At 40.9% G+C, this 16,815-nt stretch overlaps 1 protein-coding gene across 4 annotated transcripts in view; it reads right to left on the bottom strand.

The window, feature by feature from the left end:
- Positions 1-16,815, bottom strand: part of LOC116712080 (NACHT, LRR and PYD domains-containing protein 3-like) — a 612,764-nt gene that overhangs the window by 566,646 nt on the left and 29,303 nt on the right. The window contains exons 1-5 of one of the 4 annotated variants that reach the window (XM_032551858.1): positions 10,863-10,929; positions 5,745-6,290; positions 5,496-5,642; positions 4,884-5,003; positions 2,390-2,616 (exon numbers count right to left, since the gene is read on the bottom strand). The exons of 2 other annotated variants lie outside the window; for them this stretch is intronic. In XM_032551858.1, coding sequence (XP_032407749.1) covers positions 2,390-2,616; positions 4,884-5,003; positions 5,496-5,623 — 475 coding nt within the window. In that variant the 5' untranslated portion in view covers positions 5,624-5,642; positions 5,745-6,290; positions 10,863-10,929. Of the gene's footprint in view, positions 1-2,389; positions 2,617-4,883; positions 5,004-5,495; positions 5,643-5,744; positions 6,361-10,862; positions 10,930-16,815 lie in introns of those variants that run through there. One more of the 4 variants, XM_032551872.1, reaches the window with a different exon arrangement.

Below are 16,815 nucleotides of genomic sequence, written 5' to 3'. Positions count from 1 at the left end.
CTTAAGGTGCCCACCCGCCAGGTTAAGCCTTGTGTATTTTTGTTTTTATTAGAAAGAAAATAAAAAGTTTAAAAAAAAAATAATTTTTCTTTTTTTAAAAAAGCTGAAATGCAAGCGTCTCTTCTGCATTGAGCATTTCACTGACAGGGCAGAATTATTCCTGAAAGAAAGATGGGTTTATAGTTTTTACTGTTGATGCATTGAACAGGGAGCACAGACCAATCACACCAATGGAGCCTCTGTGTGTTGGTTGCTTCGCGCGCGCTGTCATGATTTGATTTCTGTAGTTTACTTTGGCATGGATCACCCATATAGGCTTACCTATGTAGACATTTATATCAACCCCCTGTGAGGATGATGATCCATGTTTCTTTGTAGAATTCATCAAGGTAGGAGTCAAGTTTAAATCCATTGCATTTGCTTTGCTCATGCAGCTCAATGTGAACTGCAAATGTCCTCATTGAGCTGCACTCAGTGTTCACAGGTAGACATTTAGATGAGTGTGTTGAGGGTGCAGTGAGAATATTTCTTTATGAACAAAGTATGTGTGACGTGTGTTTACGTCTCAACATGCTGCCTCTGTTTGTGTCGATAAAGTTTGAGATCCTGGTTAACTGGTGCTTTAATGGACCGGTGGTTCAGCCCATGGAGGAGCTTTCACGCTTGCCTCTTGACTAGCAAAGCACACTGGTTTATTTTTTATTTTAGTTTATTTTTTGTGGCAACACAAAGCATACCAAATGCTTTGCCTATTTAAAATCAGGTAGAGTTGATGCGTGGCCACGCAGAGATCAGAACAACTTGTCCTATAAAGCTTGGGCAACCAAAACAGTTTCTGTGGCACTTATTAAAAACTCAACAGACACAAAATAAAAGAGCTACTAAAGCCACATAAATTAAATCTCCCGTTCGTTTGTCTCTCTACATCCAGTAGCAGAGATGCACTGTGCAGCGGGTCTAGCTCATCATGTAGGTCCGGTCCAATGCTTTATGAGGCCTTGAGCAGAATTTGATTTAGCATGTCACCATAGATTTTGTAAAATCTGGGAGAGGCGGCCTAGTTTAATTGGCTGAGCAGTCAAATGAAATTGTAGTTTACAAAGATGTATTAATGAACAGTTAAAACTCAAAGATTAAACTGAGAGCCTCAGATTGTAGCTGTAGCAACAAAGCAATCTGTCTATGAAGATTGTTCTTTGAACTTTACAAAGTAAAATAGCCAGTTCCTTAAAATTTTAAATGTTTAAACCATTTCTTTTTCTTTTTTTTTCCTTTTTTTTTCTCCGAAGAGTTTTAGCGGCGCTAGTGGCTCGTATTTTGTCGACAATAGGCAGACAGGAAGGAGGGTGAGGAGAGGGGGGAAGACATGCAGCAAAGGTCGTCGGGACCGGGAGTCGAACCCGCGACGTTCGCGTCGAGGACTAAGGCCTCCAAACGTGGGGCGTGCTAACCCCCTGCGCCACCACAGCACGCCCAAATGTTTAAACCATTTCTAATCTTTTACTTTATCTATGCTGAAACCATTAAATCAAACTTGGCAGCATTGATGTTCTCTTAGTTCATTTATACCTTGGGTCGGTTCTAAATGTGATCAACATTACATTATGGTTTTAGATCCACTGACTGATGATTGAATTTGGATTAAACAGAAGGGCAAATAAATAATATATACTTGAATTGAAATTGTATTACATGCTATATGTAGGAACATATAAACTGCAATCTGTGCTATATTATCAGAGTAAATAAAGGTTTCTGTCTCAGACTTTCCTTCCATCTTTCTGTAAAAGCAGCAGTGCAACAGGTTGCTTTTTCCACCTTCTTGTCTCCATGAACTGCAGGAGCAAAATATGTGATACATTTCCTCTTTGGTCACTAGATGGTGCTGTTGAGCTGTAGGCTCAAGAATCTGAGTAAGGGGGCAACAGGTAGCAGGCAGGTGTTGAACTCAGAAGACCATACAAGTTTTTTGAGTGCTGTGTAATCACTGTTGTTGTTTCCTTTTGGAGTTACTGGATTCTGTGCACTAATCATCTAGTTAGAGTTGAATAAAGTGGCGAATTTTTATCTAGAGATCCCTGGGACTGACTTTTACACACCATAAAACAATGTTAGTCTCCTAGCATGTCACTAGTGCAGTACTAGGCTGCCTATTCCATGCATCAACATGAACATCAGATTTAATAAAATGTTCAGTTTTAATACAATTAGCACAAAGAGCTGAGAACAGAGCCACTTGAAAGAAAAACCATTTACACCAGTTGGAGATACAGAGATTTGGTTGACAGAAAGATTTATAAAACCTTAAATGTCCAAATCCCAACTAAAGACATTAAATTGGTTCAACAAACGACAGAAGGAAGCTCTGATTGGAGGTGTTCAGTCTCACCTGGAGCACAGCTGCTCTGATTGGCTGTCAGCAGTCCAGCTCCTGTTCTGGGTCTTTCTCCACACTGGGGGCAGGAGGAGGGTCCAGACTGGTCCCAGTAGAACCTGATGCACTGTCTGCAGAACCAGTGACCACAGCTGGTAGAGACCGGATCCATCAGAACCTTCTGACACAAAGCACAGCAGGACGGCTGCTCCTCCTCACCAACGCTGCTCCTCTTCCTCCCTCTGTGAAGACATTTCTTCATCACTGAAATAGTTCACTAACAACAGGCTGGAGCTGTCCTGGTACCAGAAGCTGAGTCAGAACAGAACCTCAGAACATTGATGATCTCTGGTTTGAAGTATTTCATTATATTTGGTGTTATGATTGATCTCTCTTTGGTTGTATGTTCATCTGAAATCTTTATTCTGTCTGAATCAGAGCAGAAAACTGTTTCCATCAGAGGCTCAAAGACCAAAATCTGATTCTAATCTAGAGTCCAGTGTAGAAACATGGATCGTTCTTTAATGGTGGAACACCAGTAAACAGGATTCAGATCCAGTTTGCATTTATCTAAGAACTTTATAAAGAGCCTTGTACTGTGACAGAGCATTATTTGGACATGATAGCAATGCTAAGAACAAGTTATTTAAATTTGTATTATTTTTTGTTAAATGTCACTTCATGATGATTCTTTGGACTTTGGTTTTGTGTTCACTTTGTAGTTTTATTGTCCTGATTAATTGTTTATAGTTGTAGTTTAGTTACAATCCATCTTTATTGAGTCCAGTTCCTGTTTTATTTAGATGGTCAGGTTCCTTTAATGCAGTTGGTTCTGATTTCTATCTGGTTCTGCTCGTTTTGCCTGTTTGTGGGCTTATTTGTCACCTAAGACATGAAATAAATTGATCTGTTGAGAACCTTCACATCAAGGACTAATGGCCTGGCCTTTGACCTCCACATTACCTTCTAAACCAGGGATACTTAAAGATTCACAGACACTTTTCAAATAGTCAAAGGTCCATTTCTTACAAATGGTCAAACCATAAACCAGAAAGTCTCAGATTCAAAAGGTTATTTTCATGCAAAACAATAAATATATAGAAATAAAATATTATTTTAAATTATATATCAATGTACATACTTCATCAAGAAACTCCTGCAAAATCTCCACCTGACTCAAATGTGGGAAGAAATTTAAAAATCCTTTCAAAATGAACGTAAAAGTCCAAAAAAGTGGGAAAAGTGAAATTCTAAGATGATTCAGGAATTAAAAAATGAAAGGCTTCTTGTGCTGACACGACATTACTCTGAGTGAAAACTCCTTTTCTTTTTGTTGTTTCAAAATCCAAAAGGAGATTAAAGAATTTCTCAAAAATTTAGAAAATAATCAAAGTGAAAATTTAAGGATGTTTTTGATGAGGGAAGAAAATTATAACAGTTTGTCTGGAACATAATAACTTTTTTCTGGGATTTAATATTTGAGCTGTTTTGGAGATTGTTTTTCTTATTAACAAAACATCATAGTTTTATTAAATTTTAGTCTCTCCCATCTTAACTGTTTTTGTTCCCACAGACACCAGGGGCCTCATGTATAAACCATTTGCACAAAAAATGTGCAGCGCCATATTTTACACACAAGTCAGCATGTATAAAAATGAACATGTCGTGAAAATTTATATGTATAAATTTATAAATACTGCCCCAGGGGTCCAGACACCATTTATAGGTTCCAGGAAAGGCCATTGAAAAGTGTGTGTGTGTGGGGGGGGTTGTTTATGGGTTTTGTGGTGTTTCATTATGGTGTAATGATAAAACATAAAATATTTATAAAAAGTAAGTGGAAATGTTTGTATTTAGTAAAAGGTATTTTATTTAAATAGGTGGAGATTGGTGAATTGAGAACCCCCTGTGAATTAAAGGTGGTTTGGTCCATCACAGCTGGGACTATTTAAGGCTGCAGTTTCACCTGTGAAATGATTTTATTGATGCTGTGAGAAGAATAAACCATTGCTGTTCCACCTGACTCTGCCTCAACTTTTCCTCCTCACTGTAAAATCCACCTGCAAAAGGCTGCCTTGTTACAAGGTGGTGACAGGCGAACCAGCAGCTGCTTTATTTCCTGCAAATTGGGATTTATGAAGGAAAGGTGTGCAGATACTGCATGTACATATGGCTTTATATATCCGAATTCTTTTGTGCGCCCTACTTTTCTAAATTTGTCCGTGTTAGTGTGAAAACTGCTCACTCTTTTACACATGAGGCCCCAAACCTCAGTGGAACATAGAAGCTGCTAGAGATTCATAAAGACACAAAGGAAACTATTTAGTTTTTCCTCCACAGTTTGTTCTGTTCTCTCAAAGAACAGTTTAGATCACAACTCAGAAAAGAACTAAAATAATTTAAAATGATATTTTGGTCTCCATGAATCAGTTTCAAAGCTGAAATCAAAGTTTAAATCCTGGGTGGTCTCTGCAGAATCACATTAATCAGTTAGAAACTGGTTTCTTACTCTGGGTCTGATGGTTCTGGTTCAGTACTGAAGTATGGAGGTTGTAGTCTGGACCCGTCACTCCTCATAGAGGGACAGATGGATCCTGGAGGTTCTGCTCTCAGTCTGAGGTTCTGGTCTCTGAAACACAAACATGTTATTCAGATCACATCAATTACTGAGGAACTCTGTGATAAAAACACTGAAGAAGATCTGAACACAAACTGCTGCAGAGAAGCAGAAGGTTTAAAGTTCTGGGTGGTCATCCTACCTGGATCACATGGACCCAGTCTTTCCAGTATATAAATTGGTCCTATTCTTCCTAGTATATAAGACTGGGCCCAGTGTTCCCAGTAAATAAGTTTCCCTCTTTCAGTGGGTTTAGAAACAATCTCTGAATTGTTGCTCTTTAAAGTTTTGGTTGTTTTTGTTTTCATGGATCATTTTCATCCATCACTGACTCACTGAAGCCTCATTAAAACTCTACTGATTGGCTGACATTCCTCATGTCTACTTAGCTTTAAGTTTGCATAGAAATTAAGTTACTTTTTATTTATTTGATGAAAATAAACAAGTTAATATTAAATAAATCTGTGTGGAGTCACATGAATCAGTTAGAAACTGCTTTCTTACTTCCTGTCTGAGGAGCCAGGTTCAGTACTGAAGTCTGGAATATCTCCTTTGGACCAGTCACTCCTCATAGAGGGACAGACGGATCCTGGAGGTTCTGCTCTGTCCTCCTTTAGGTCCAAATCTTCCATCTTCTGGACCTCAGTAAGTCTGAAAGAGAAACCAGTACCAGTCAGTTCCCAGTGATCCAGTAAGCAGAAAGTTGATTCCCATCATGTGTTCAGAGGATCAGAGTCTACGTAGCTTTGTTACCTGCTGGATGTTACCTGATCCAGCAGGTAACATCTGGGTCTGAATTGTTCTCTCCTTCACTTCTTCATGACCTTCTGATGTCTGCTGGCTGATCCAAGAACCTTCTGGAGAACTTCTGACTTTATTAAGAACATTTCAAATCTGAGTCTGAAACCTAAACTGGAATCATGTTCCAGGTCTGTAGAAACATCCAGAGTGAGGTCAGATGTAGTGAATGAAGGAGTGAACATTTCCTATGAAGTGGTGATGTGTTGGTCCTGAACAGATGGGCTCAGTTAAAGCAGCGGTTCTGAAACCTTTGGGGTCCAGACCTCCTTTAGACGGGCTGCCAGTCCTCCTGCTGAGAGTCAGGTTTAGTCAGAGAGGCAGGAATATGTGTGTGAAGGTTTTGCATGAACCAGCCAGAGAGACGTTGATGAAAATTCAAAATATAATCTTAATTTATTAACAAAAAGAATCCAAAAATGATAAATTGGGCCCAAACTGAGGTCAACATAACAAACTACAACTCAGGTGGTAACAGAACAAACTCAAGCACAAACTGACCTAACAAATAACACATGAGGGGAACTTAAATAGTGGCTGATCAGACCATTAACACACACTAGGGGTTAAATAAACACACAAAAACCTAACAAATATTGGTCAGAATATTACTAAATCTATAAATGAAATAAATATCAGAATTTAACTAACTTTCCAAAAGAAGAAACATTAAATAAATGGTAAAATTAAACTAAAGACCAAATTTCCCCCTCCCCTGGTGAACAAATGGAATTGTCCGCTGAGGAAGTTTGACACCCATATATGGACACCAATCAGCTGGAGCTCATCTCTGATTTTCAGCCACACGTCCAGAGGAAACTGGTAACTCAAAAGAAAAATAATTAATTTGTTGTATTTAACAAAATATACAAAGAATTGACACATAAAGTTAACTAAATGGGTGCACAACAAATAGTTAACTAAAGAGTCAGACTAATGAAAACAAATTTAAAGATAAAAATCTAAACTACGCACTAATTAAGGGAAAACAAAAAAAACATTACCAACAGTGTCTGCGTGTGACAGTCGGGACAGCTGTCACATTCCCCCTCCCTTCAGAAGGGTCACCACACCAACGGGAGAGGTAGTCTGCGGTCACATTCAGCTTACCAGGTATGTGCTGCACTGTAAAGTGGAATGGTTGCATCGCAAGAGACCATCTTGTAATGCGACTATTTGTGTCCCTCATTCGCTGCAGCCACTGGAGAGCTTTGTGATCCGTCTGGAGGATAAACTCTCTTCCAAGCAGGTAATACTTCAGGGAGTCCAGGGCCCATTTTATTGCGAGAGCTTCCTTTTCCACCGTAGAATAACGGACTTCTCTGGGGTGTAGCTTACGGCTTATGAAAGCTACTGGCTGTAAAGACTCATCACCTTGTTGGAGAACTGCTCCAATACCTCTTTCTGAGGCGTCTGTTTGTAGAATAAAACCTTTGTCAAAGTCAGGACACTTCAGAACAGAACTCTGACCCAGCGTTTTTTGAATGTCATGGAATGCTGCAGTCGTCTTTTCCGTCCACTGGACTTTACTGGGACATTTAGATCCAGTCATATCTGTCAGAGGGGCAGCTCTGGCTGAAAAGTTTTTTATGAATCTATGATAGAAACCCGCCATCCCTAGAAATGATCTCAATTGCTTTTTGGTTTGAGGTAATGGGCAGGATTCAATAGCATGAATCTTGCGAACCTGTGGCTTGAGTTCACCATTTCCAATTATGAAACCCAGGTACTCTGTCTCAGATTGTGCAAAAACACATTTTGCTGGGTAAATGGTCAAACCTGCGTCTTGGAGGTGGCTCAAGATGACTTTTAAATGTTGAAGGTGCTCCTCCCATGAGTTACTATATATCACAATATCATCGAGATAGGCACAGGCATAGTCATCACATCCACGCAGTACCTGATCCATAAGCCTTTGGAAGGTAGCAGGTGCGCCATGCAGTCCGAAGGGCAAAACTGTAAACTGGAAGAGTCCCCAAGGGGTCCGAAAGGCCGTCAACTCCCTGGACTGCCTGGAAAGGGGCACTTGCCAGTAACCTTTGCACAAGTCGATAGTTGTCAGGTATTTAGCCTTGCCCAATCTACTGACCAAATCATCAATGCGAGGAGTAGGGTAGGAGTCGAACTTTGATACAGAATTAAGGTACCTGAAGTCTATACAGAAGCGCATTGTTCCATCTTTCTTCGGCACAAAGACGACAGGATTACACCATTCACTTTTGGAAGATTCAATAATCCCGAGGGACTGCATCAATTCCATCTCTCTCTTCAGGGAACTGAGAAGGCGTTCTGGAATCCTGTAGCTCAGACGTTTAACTTTAGCATCACTTTTCAACACAATCTCATGTTCAAGAATGTCTGTACGACCTGGATATTCTTTAAATATCTGAGGATTACATAATGCTCTGACCTGAAGTTGTTGTTCACGTGACAGATGTTTCAAGTCAAGCTCCATCGGTGTTGATGAGGGCAGGAACTGATCATCAACAGCTTCCTCCTCTTCCACAGCTCTAATCAGCATGACTTCTGCCCCCATTTTAGGCTGCTCTGTCCACTCCTTAAGGAGGTTTACATGCAGCACTTTGGTGGAATGTGGATGTCCCACTTTAACAACACGGTAGGTGGTAGGTCCAAGCTGTTTTGTTACCTCAAATGGCCCCTGCCACTTGGCCAGAAGCTTGCTCTCACTAGATGGTAGCATAACCAGAACCTTCTGGCCTGGGACAAAGGTCCTCTGCCGGGCTGACTTGTCATACCAAGCCTTCTGGTACTTTTGTGCTTCTGCCATGTGCTGCTGGGCTAGAGCCGTCATCTTTTGTAGTCTCTCTCTCATCTGCATAACATAGGAGATAACATTAACAGGCTCCTCCCTCCCCTCTTCTCCAGCCCAGGTCTCCTTTAATAGCGCCAGAGGTCCCCTCACCTCATGACCGTATAAAAGTTCAAAGGGAGAGAACCCGGTGGAGGCCTGTGGTACTTCTCTGTAGGCGAAGAGGAGATACGGTAACCATTGATCCCAATCGGAGCCGGTTTCGTCCACAAACTTACGTAGCATTTGCTTCAGTGTTTGGTTGAATCTCTCCGTGAGCCCATCCGTCTGTGGATGATAAGGGGTAGTTCGAACACCCTTAATCCCCAGTAGCTGATATACCTGCTTTAGGAGAGCAGACATGAAGTTAGTGCCTTGATCTGTCACAATTTCACAGGGAAATCCAACCCTTGAAAAATGTTGCACCAAGGAGACAGCCACGGCTCTTGCTTTAATTGTCTTTAAAGGGAACACTTCTGGGTACTTGGTTGCATAATCTGTTATCACCAACATATATCGATGACCAGATTTGCTTTTTTCAAGTGGACCCACAATGTCCATACCCAAGCGCTCAAAAGGCGTGTCAATTAGGGGAAGAGGCTGCAGTGGTGCTCTTGAAGGGAACTTATTGGAGGTTAATTGACACTGAGAGCAGGTTCTACAAAACTGGGCAACATCAGTCCATAATCCAGGCCAGTAGAAATGGCGCTTGATGCGAGCCAGAGTCTTACATGTCCCTAGGTGGCCAGCCCAGGGAATTGAGTGGCCCAAAGTAAGCACCATCCCTCTTGCATCCCTAGGGACCACAAGCTGCCTAAATGCCCCCTGTTGGCGATAAAGGATATTTTTCTGTAGAACAAACTCGTCAGCACTACCCCTGTGGTTACCTTTCTGGGGTTCCTTGGCTTTCAGAAAAAGAGCAGCCAGACTGGAGTCATCACGCTGGATTTGAGCCATATTTAAAGGCATCTTAAAACCCTGGGGCAGATCCTGAACCCCTTCTGTAGATGCAACAGGTGTATGCAGAAACTTCTCCCGTCGCTTTTGTCGACGTGATTTTCTAGATTTTCCAGGCTGCACATCTAAGTCTGCATCATAAAAAGGCAGCACACTCAGTATTGGAGGAGACTCTTCTGGCTTTTTTGCTTGAGAACAAGTTACTACATTACAGTTCTGTGGTTTGTGCAGCAAGTCAAACAAAACGGGTAAGTCACTACCCAACACTACTGGAAAAGGGAGATTTTCTGCAACACCAACATTCAACAGGTATAATTGTCCTTGCACTTCAATATACATGTCTGCTGTGGGGTATTGCCTTTCATCACCATGCACACAGCGGATAAGGATGGTGTCTGATGTGCAGATTATATTGGATGGAACCAGCTCTCTGTCAACAAGTGTCTGTACACTACCAGTGTCAATTAAGGCCTTTACACTTTTCCCATTGACTTTAACTTCACTCATTTTCACAGACTGTCCAACACTGATGCAATTCTCACTTTTGAATGGAATAACACACAGTTGAGTGAGTTTAGGAGGGTTCTTTGGGCACATGGGTTTTGTATGGCCTTCTTGCCCACACAAATAACAAATAGGCACTTTATTGTATTGCTTGGGTGTTGTGCTTACTGCCTGGATTTCCCTTAGGGAGGCCTTACCCCCAGCAGATACACCCCTTTGATGATGTTGTACAGGTGCAGTCCTGCGTGCATCTTTAGATGTCTTCCAAGAAGAGTAACTCCATGGTTGTCCTTTCCGTCTTGCAGCCACAAACACCTCAGCCAGAGAAGCAGCTTTGGAAGCTGTTGGAGGATCATGTTCCCGGACCCAAACCTGAAGCTCAGGAGACAGCATACGGAGATATTGCTCCAAGACAATAATTTCACCAATAGCCTTCACTGTTTTACCTTTAGGTTGGGTCCACTTCTCATACAACTCTTTTAACCTTACATACAGCTCCTTAGGAGTTTCGCCAGGCTCCACTTCTGTAGAACGAAATCTCTGGCGATAGGTTTCTGGGTTAATGTCATATTTCTTAAGAATTGCATCTTTGACAGATATATAATCATTCACTTCATCAATGTCCATATGCACATAAGCACTTCTAGCTTTTCCAGTGAGCAATGGAACAAGACGAAAGACCCAGTCATTCTCTGGCCAATTACATGAAATTGCAATCCTCTCAAAAGTCATTAAAAAATGTTCAATATCATCAGTTTCTGTTAACTTTTCTAGTTTAGGTTCCAGGAAGGAACGAAACTGACCTGAAGTTAAGATGACTTTACGGTCTCCTGGCAGCAGGTTTTTATCCTGTGGTTCTGGTTCCTCCGAGTCAGAGTTTTCCAGCTTAGCAGGTTCAGATGTTGGAGAAGTACGAGCTTGCACTTCTAACTGCAAAAGACTAAATTGGTGCTGGAGAGTCTTGAACCGTTGATCTTGGCGAGCTGTTTCCTCTCTCATCATTCTATTCTGTGCCTCCTGCTGGCTCATGTGGGCACGAAGAATACTGACAAGATCTGCATAAGTTGGTTCTTCTCCCCCTTCCTCCTCGGTGCCTACATGTCCTCCAGATGCTCCTGCTTCGGTGCAATCAGTCCGCTCATCAGGGCCTGCTGTTCCTTGAGACTCCACAAAATTGCCTCGTTTACTCCTTCCTCCACGCTGCATGTTGCATCAAGGTTGGTAATGGGAAAAAAACTTTGTACTCCTGGCTGGTCGGATCCCACTTCTGACACCAAGTGTGAAGGTTTTGCATGAACCAGCCAGAGAGACGTTGATGAAAATTCAAAATATAATCTTAATTTATTAACAAAAAGAATCCAAAAATGATAAATTGGGCCCAAACTGAGGTCAACATAACAAACTACAACTCAGGTGGTAACAGAACAAACTCAAGCACAAACTGACCTAACAAATAACACATGAGGGGAACTTAAATAGTGGCTGATCAGACCATTAACACACACTAGGGGTTAAATAAACACACAAAAACCTAACAAATATTGGTCAGAATATTACTAAATCTATAAATGAAATAAATATCAGAATTTAACTAACTTTCCAAAAGAAGAAACATTAAATAAATGGTAAAATTAAACTAAAGACCAAATTTCCCCCTCCCCTGGTGAACAAATGGAATTGTCCGCTGAGGAAGTTTGACACCCATATATGGACACCAATCAGCTGGAGCTCATCTCTGATTTTCAGCCACAGGTCCAGAGGAAACTGGTAACTCAAAAGAAAAATAATTAATTTGTTGTATTTAACAAAATATTCAAAGAACTGACACATAAAGTTAACTAAATGGGTGCACAACAAATAGTTAACTAAAGAGTCAGACTAATGAAAACAAATTTAAAGATAAAAATCTAAACTACGCACTAATTAAGGGAAAACAAAAAAAACATTACCAACAGTGTCTGCGTGTGACAGTCGGGACAGCTGTCACAATGTGGAAGGAATATTTTCCAGACGGACCAACAATCAGAGAGACTTCAGGATCAGGTGATCCATGGAGATCATGAGGAGTGATCTGATCACTCTCAGCTTTCAGCAGATCTGTTCAGTTTTCCAGCAGCTTAGAGAGACAAAGAGTTTCTCACTGCTGCAAGGAGAAACAAGAAGTCCAACTGGAAAAGAAAGAAGTCAGAGAGGAGGAAGAGAGGAAAATCTGTTGAGAGTTTAAATCTGGTTTGACTCCACAGATCAGAGAAACATCAGTTTCTGATGAACCCCAGACTGCTGAGGAAGGAGTGATGTGTCACATTTTATGATTTAAATAACCAGAGAAACCAGTTTAACATGATGGAGTATTATGGACATACTAAGAAAAGAAAACATGAAAATACAAAAAAAAGTCAGAATATTAAAGTTGCTAGCAACCTTGTACGGCCCTCGCAGTCAAGCGCCGCTCCGGCCTATTGGCCACCGCGGGGGTTCCCGCACCGCCACCCACTCACCACCGCAGAAGCTGTCACACATTTTCCCCGCCCGCCCACCAGGCGATACACATGAATGCATTTGGCAGCGCTCCCCAACGACTCTCAAAAAATCTGGTGCAGATCGGTCGATGCATCGAGGAGATACAGCCGATGTATTAACTTAGGGGGCGCAGTGGAGTCAAATTACATTTCAATGCTGTTGGGCTCTTTAGAGGTGAACAAAGGTCTTACATATAGTGTTTGGTGCCAATCGGATGATCTATGTGTGATTTAAAGACAATCGTATAAAAATGGGGAGGGACTGATATTCGCCATTTGGTCACGCCCACACAGTTCAGCCAGCAGCGAGTATTGACAGAGTTCATCATATTATCATTTATGTCAGTTTGCACTGCATTAAATCCATATAAAAGACAACAGCAAAAGTAAGACATACAGCAGAAAAAACAGGTGACTTCCTGTCGGAAGTGGGCGGGGCTTAGATGACGTCAGACTATGACGATATAGGGTCGTCAGGCATCCCACCAGGATCCCTCATGCCAAGTCTGGTGCAGCTCAGTCAAAACATGTTGAATCTAGAAGCAAACGTATGGCAACGGCGTTACAGGTCACTTCGCCACACCGACATGCCCAGCTGCTCCATCGAAGCCGGTCGGGGTTGGAATCCACAACACACCAACATATCTTCTGTCTCTGGTCACAGTTTCATGTTGATTAGGTCAAAGAGGTAAGATAGAAACCGTTCACAGTAAAACATAACACTTCCTGTTCTCAGGGGGCGTGGCCTAAGTGATGTCATAATTTGACCATTGGGTATTGTAGGTCAACCGATGATGATCAATCACTGAAAGTTTGGTGCCTCTGTGGGTTTTAGTGTAGGAGATACAACAGTTTATTTTTTCCTGGCGAGTAGGTGAACTTTGACCCCTGGTAACGCCCCTTCAGCATGCTCAAAAACTCACCGTTTTGATCACTAAAAATCAGCCATGCCTTATGATCAGACTGACCAAGTTTGAAGCCGATCAATCAAAATCCCTAGGAGGAGTTCGATCAAATACGAAGGCTGTAAACGTCAAAAATGGGGTCAAAATCGGAACTTCAATCCAAAATGGCCGACTTCCTGTGACACTTGCACTATGACATTAATTGTAATTTCTGAGCTTCTTGGTGAGCTCTACAACTGTACCAAATTTCATGTCTCTACGATGAAGTAAGGGAATAGGAAAGGGTATTTTGAAAATTGCTAGGTGGCGCAGTTGAGCCGTTTCGTTTGAGATTTTTGCAACGACCTTAAAATATGTAAATTTTTAAACAGTTGAAACAATTGGTTATGCAAACCAATTGTTTCAGCAGCTGTCTGAGTGGCTGGTCTCAGACGATCTTGGAGGTGAACCTTAAGGATGTGGAGGTCCTGGGCTGGTGTGGTTACACATGGTCTGCGGTTGTGAGGCCGGTTGGATGTACTGCCATATTCTCTGAAACGCTTTTGGAGACGGCTTATGGTGGAGAAATGAACATTCAATGCACGAGCAACAGATCTGGTTGACATTCCTGCTGTCAGCATGAAAATTGCATGCTCCCTCAATGCTTGCGACATCTGTGGCATTTTGCTGTGAGACAAAACTGCGCATTTCAGAGTGGCCTTTTATTGTGGGCAGTATAAGGTACACCTGTGCACTAATCATGATTTCAGATCAGCATCTTGATGTGGCACACTTGTGAGGTGGGATGGATTATCTCAGCAAAGCAGAAGTGCTCACTATCAAACATTTAGACAGATTTGTGGATAACATTTGAAAGAAATGGTAATATTGTTTATCTGGAATGAATTTTAGATCTTTGAGTCCATCTCATGAAAAATGGGAGCAAAAACAAAAGTGTTGCGTTTATATTTTTGTTGAGTGTATATACTGGCAGACTGCAAAGGAAGGCCAGTTGTACTGCTGCTGATGATCCCACCCACCCAGGACACAAACTGTTTGTACCGCTACCGTCTGGGAAACGCTGCAGATACAGAAAGTGAACAACCACTTTATGGCTAAAGATCAGCTTTTCCCCAAGAGCTGAGAAATCAATCTGTCCACCTTCCATCCTCTCTGCCCCCTGCAGACACACCCACACCCTAATGCTGCACCCTGAGGCCTGATTAAGACTTTATTTATTCATCTATTCATCACTGAGGGCACCACTCCAATTTCATTATGTAGAAACACAACAAAAATCTTATGTCTTAAAACCACAAGTTATTTCTGTCCTCCGTCTCAAAATGGAGTCTGATCTGAAGAACAAAGTTAGTTTCATTTTCTATTTCACACAGTCACATGACTTGTGTGTTTTCATCACTAACAGAAGCGTCTAAAATCCTCATTTGATTTGTGGAATAAATATTTACAGTTAATAGTTCAGGTAGATTTTTTAGGCTTAAAGAAAACAATAAAGTTCAAAAATTTTCAGTATTTCTAGATTAAGAGATTCTGTAGTCAGAAGAGTTCAACTACATTTCCCATGAGCCTCTACTGGCACAACAAACCTGTTCATCAACATTCAGATCATAATGTCCCAACAGGCGAGATTATAATTTTATTATTAAAGAGTTTTGACGTCTTTAACAGGCGTCAAAACTTAAAGACGTTTATTTCCAGAGTTAAAGTGACAAACTTTCTATTCAGAGCATTAAATGACAGCAGCGCAATAATATATCTGACATTAAACCACTTTTACACAAACAGAGAGATTATATTTAAACAGCGGAAGTTGCTGCTCAGATTAGTTCAAACTGGGACTGAAAGGTTCGGTCTGTTCTCGCTTCTCTGACCCGGAAACAGAGAAAAGCTAGAAAACGGGTCAGAACCAATTTTATAGAAAGTGTGTGTACTCACTGGATCTGCTGCTGAGATGTCTGCGTCACACAATGGAGGCGCTGCAGGTGATCAGCTTGATACAGGTGAGGAGGAGGAGGAGCTCACCTTCTGATGTGTACACTGTAAAAAATATCTGTACAATTTAAAGTCATTTTTTAAAAATACCAACAGTTACAGACTGCAACATGAAAAACATTATATTACAGTAGAAAATACATGGAATCACCATAACTCCAGAAACATAAATTTCACATAATTCATACTTATTAAATGTAGAAAACACAGAAATTTATTGTGAAAATATTAGAAGTTGTAAAACTCATTGAAAAATACTGTAATATTTCCAGCAGTTAATTATAATAAAATTAACAGCAGTAATCAGCCAACATTACAGATCTAGCTGATTTATATCTACGATGTAAAACCATAAACCAGACTGAAAAAAACATTTTAGAGAAAATAATACTGCTATGATATTTTGGTTTATTTTTAATAATGAATTTTATTCCCTTTATTGATCAAATTAAAATCCCAAAGGGCGTATTCACACATCGCCATCGGCCTTCTGACCAACACTAGCAGGGAAGGAGGTGAAGTGTCTCACCGACCCAAACGACGAGGCGGGTCGACCCGAATCCATCTGCAAGGTTTATAGTTAATGCAGTTTCTGTTATTTGTCCTGTAAACTCAGAGTCTCCAGTTTGAACTGAAGTTAGCGACTTTAACCAACTGATAAGAAAAGTTTCCATTAGTTTCTGTGAGCCACCATGTTTATTTACATGCATTGCAGCTGGAAGGAAAGAGACATTTTTACTATATGGAGAATTTAATGCTCATTTTTCCAGATGCAACATTTCCATTAACATTTCTGTAGAGCCGAAATATCGTTCAAATAATTAGCAGTTATTTAATATAGATATACAGCATTTAGATGCTTCAAATATTATTTCAGGTCTACATTAGACTGCATAACCTCAGAGTTATTATTAATGGCAGAAGCGGCTTTTTCAGGTTTGGTTCTCATTCATTATTAAACGACAGTTTTGTCTCAAAGCCATAAGTTTGGACAGCAGTTATCTGAACTAAAAACTGTTTTAGTTCATTTACTGAAGGAAAATGTGAAACAAAGATTCTGTGTTCAACCAGCTTTTTAACCCAGAGGGGTCAGAGGTCATGGTCGCCTCTCAGCCATTAAAACCACTGCTTGAGATGTGATGTCAGCCTTGAACAAAGTCGGCTCTTGTTTCCATGTTTGGACTGAAATGATGTTTCCAGATTAGAGCAGAAGAATAAAACCGCTTCATGACCTTCTGATGTTCAGCAACCAGAAAAACCTGGAAAAACCTGGAAACTTTAAAAACTCCAGCAGAGCCGCTTTCTACAACCAACACAGATACCAGATCACCATGACAACC

This window comes from Xiphophorus hellerii, chromosome 21, assembly GCF_003331165.1.
Source record: "Xiphophorus hellerii strain 12219 chromosome 21, Xiphophorus_hellerii-4.1, whole genome shotgun sequence".
Taxonomy (NCBI): domain Eukaryota; kingdom Metazoa; phylum Chordata; class Actinopteri; order Cyprinodontiformes; family Poeciliidae; genus Xiphophorus; species Xiphophorus hellerii.
The sequence above is the reverse complement of the archived record's forward strand: the minus strand, read 5'-3'. Positions and strand labels throughout refer to the sequence as shown.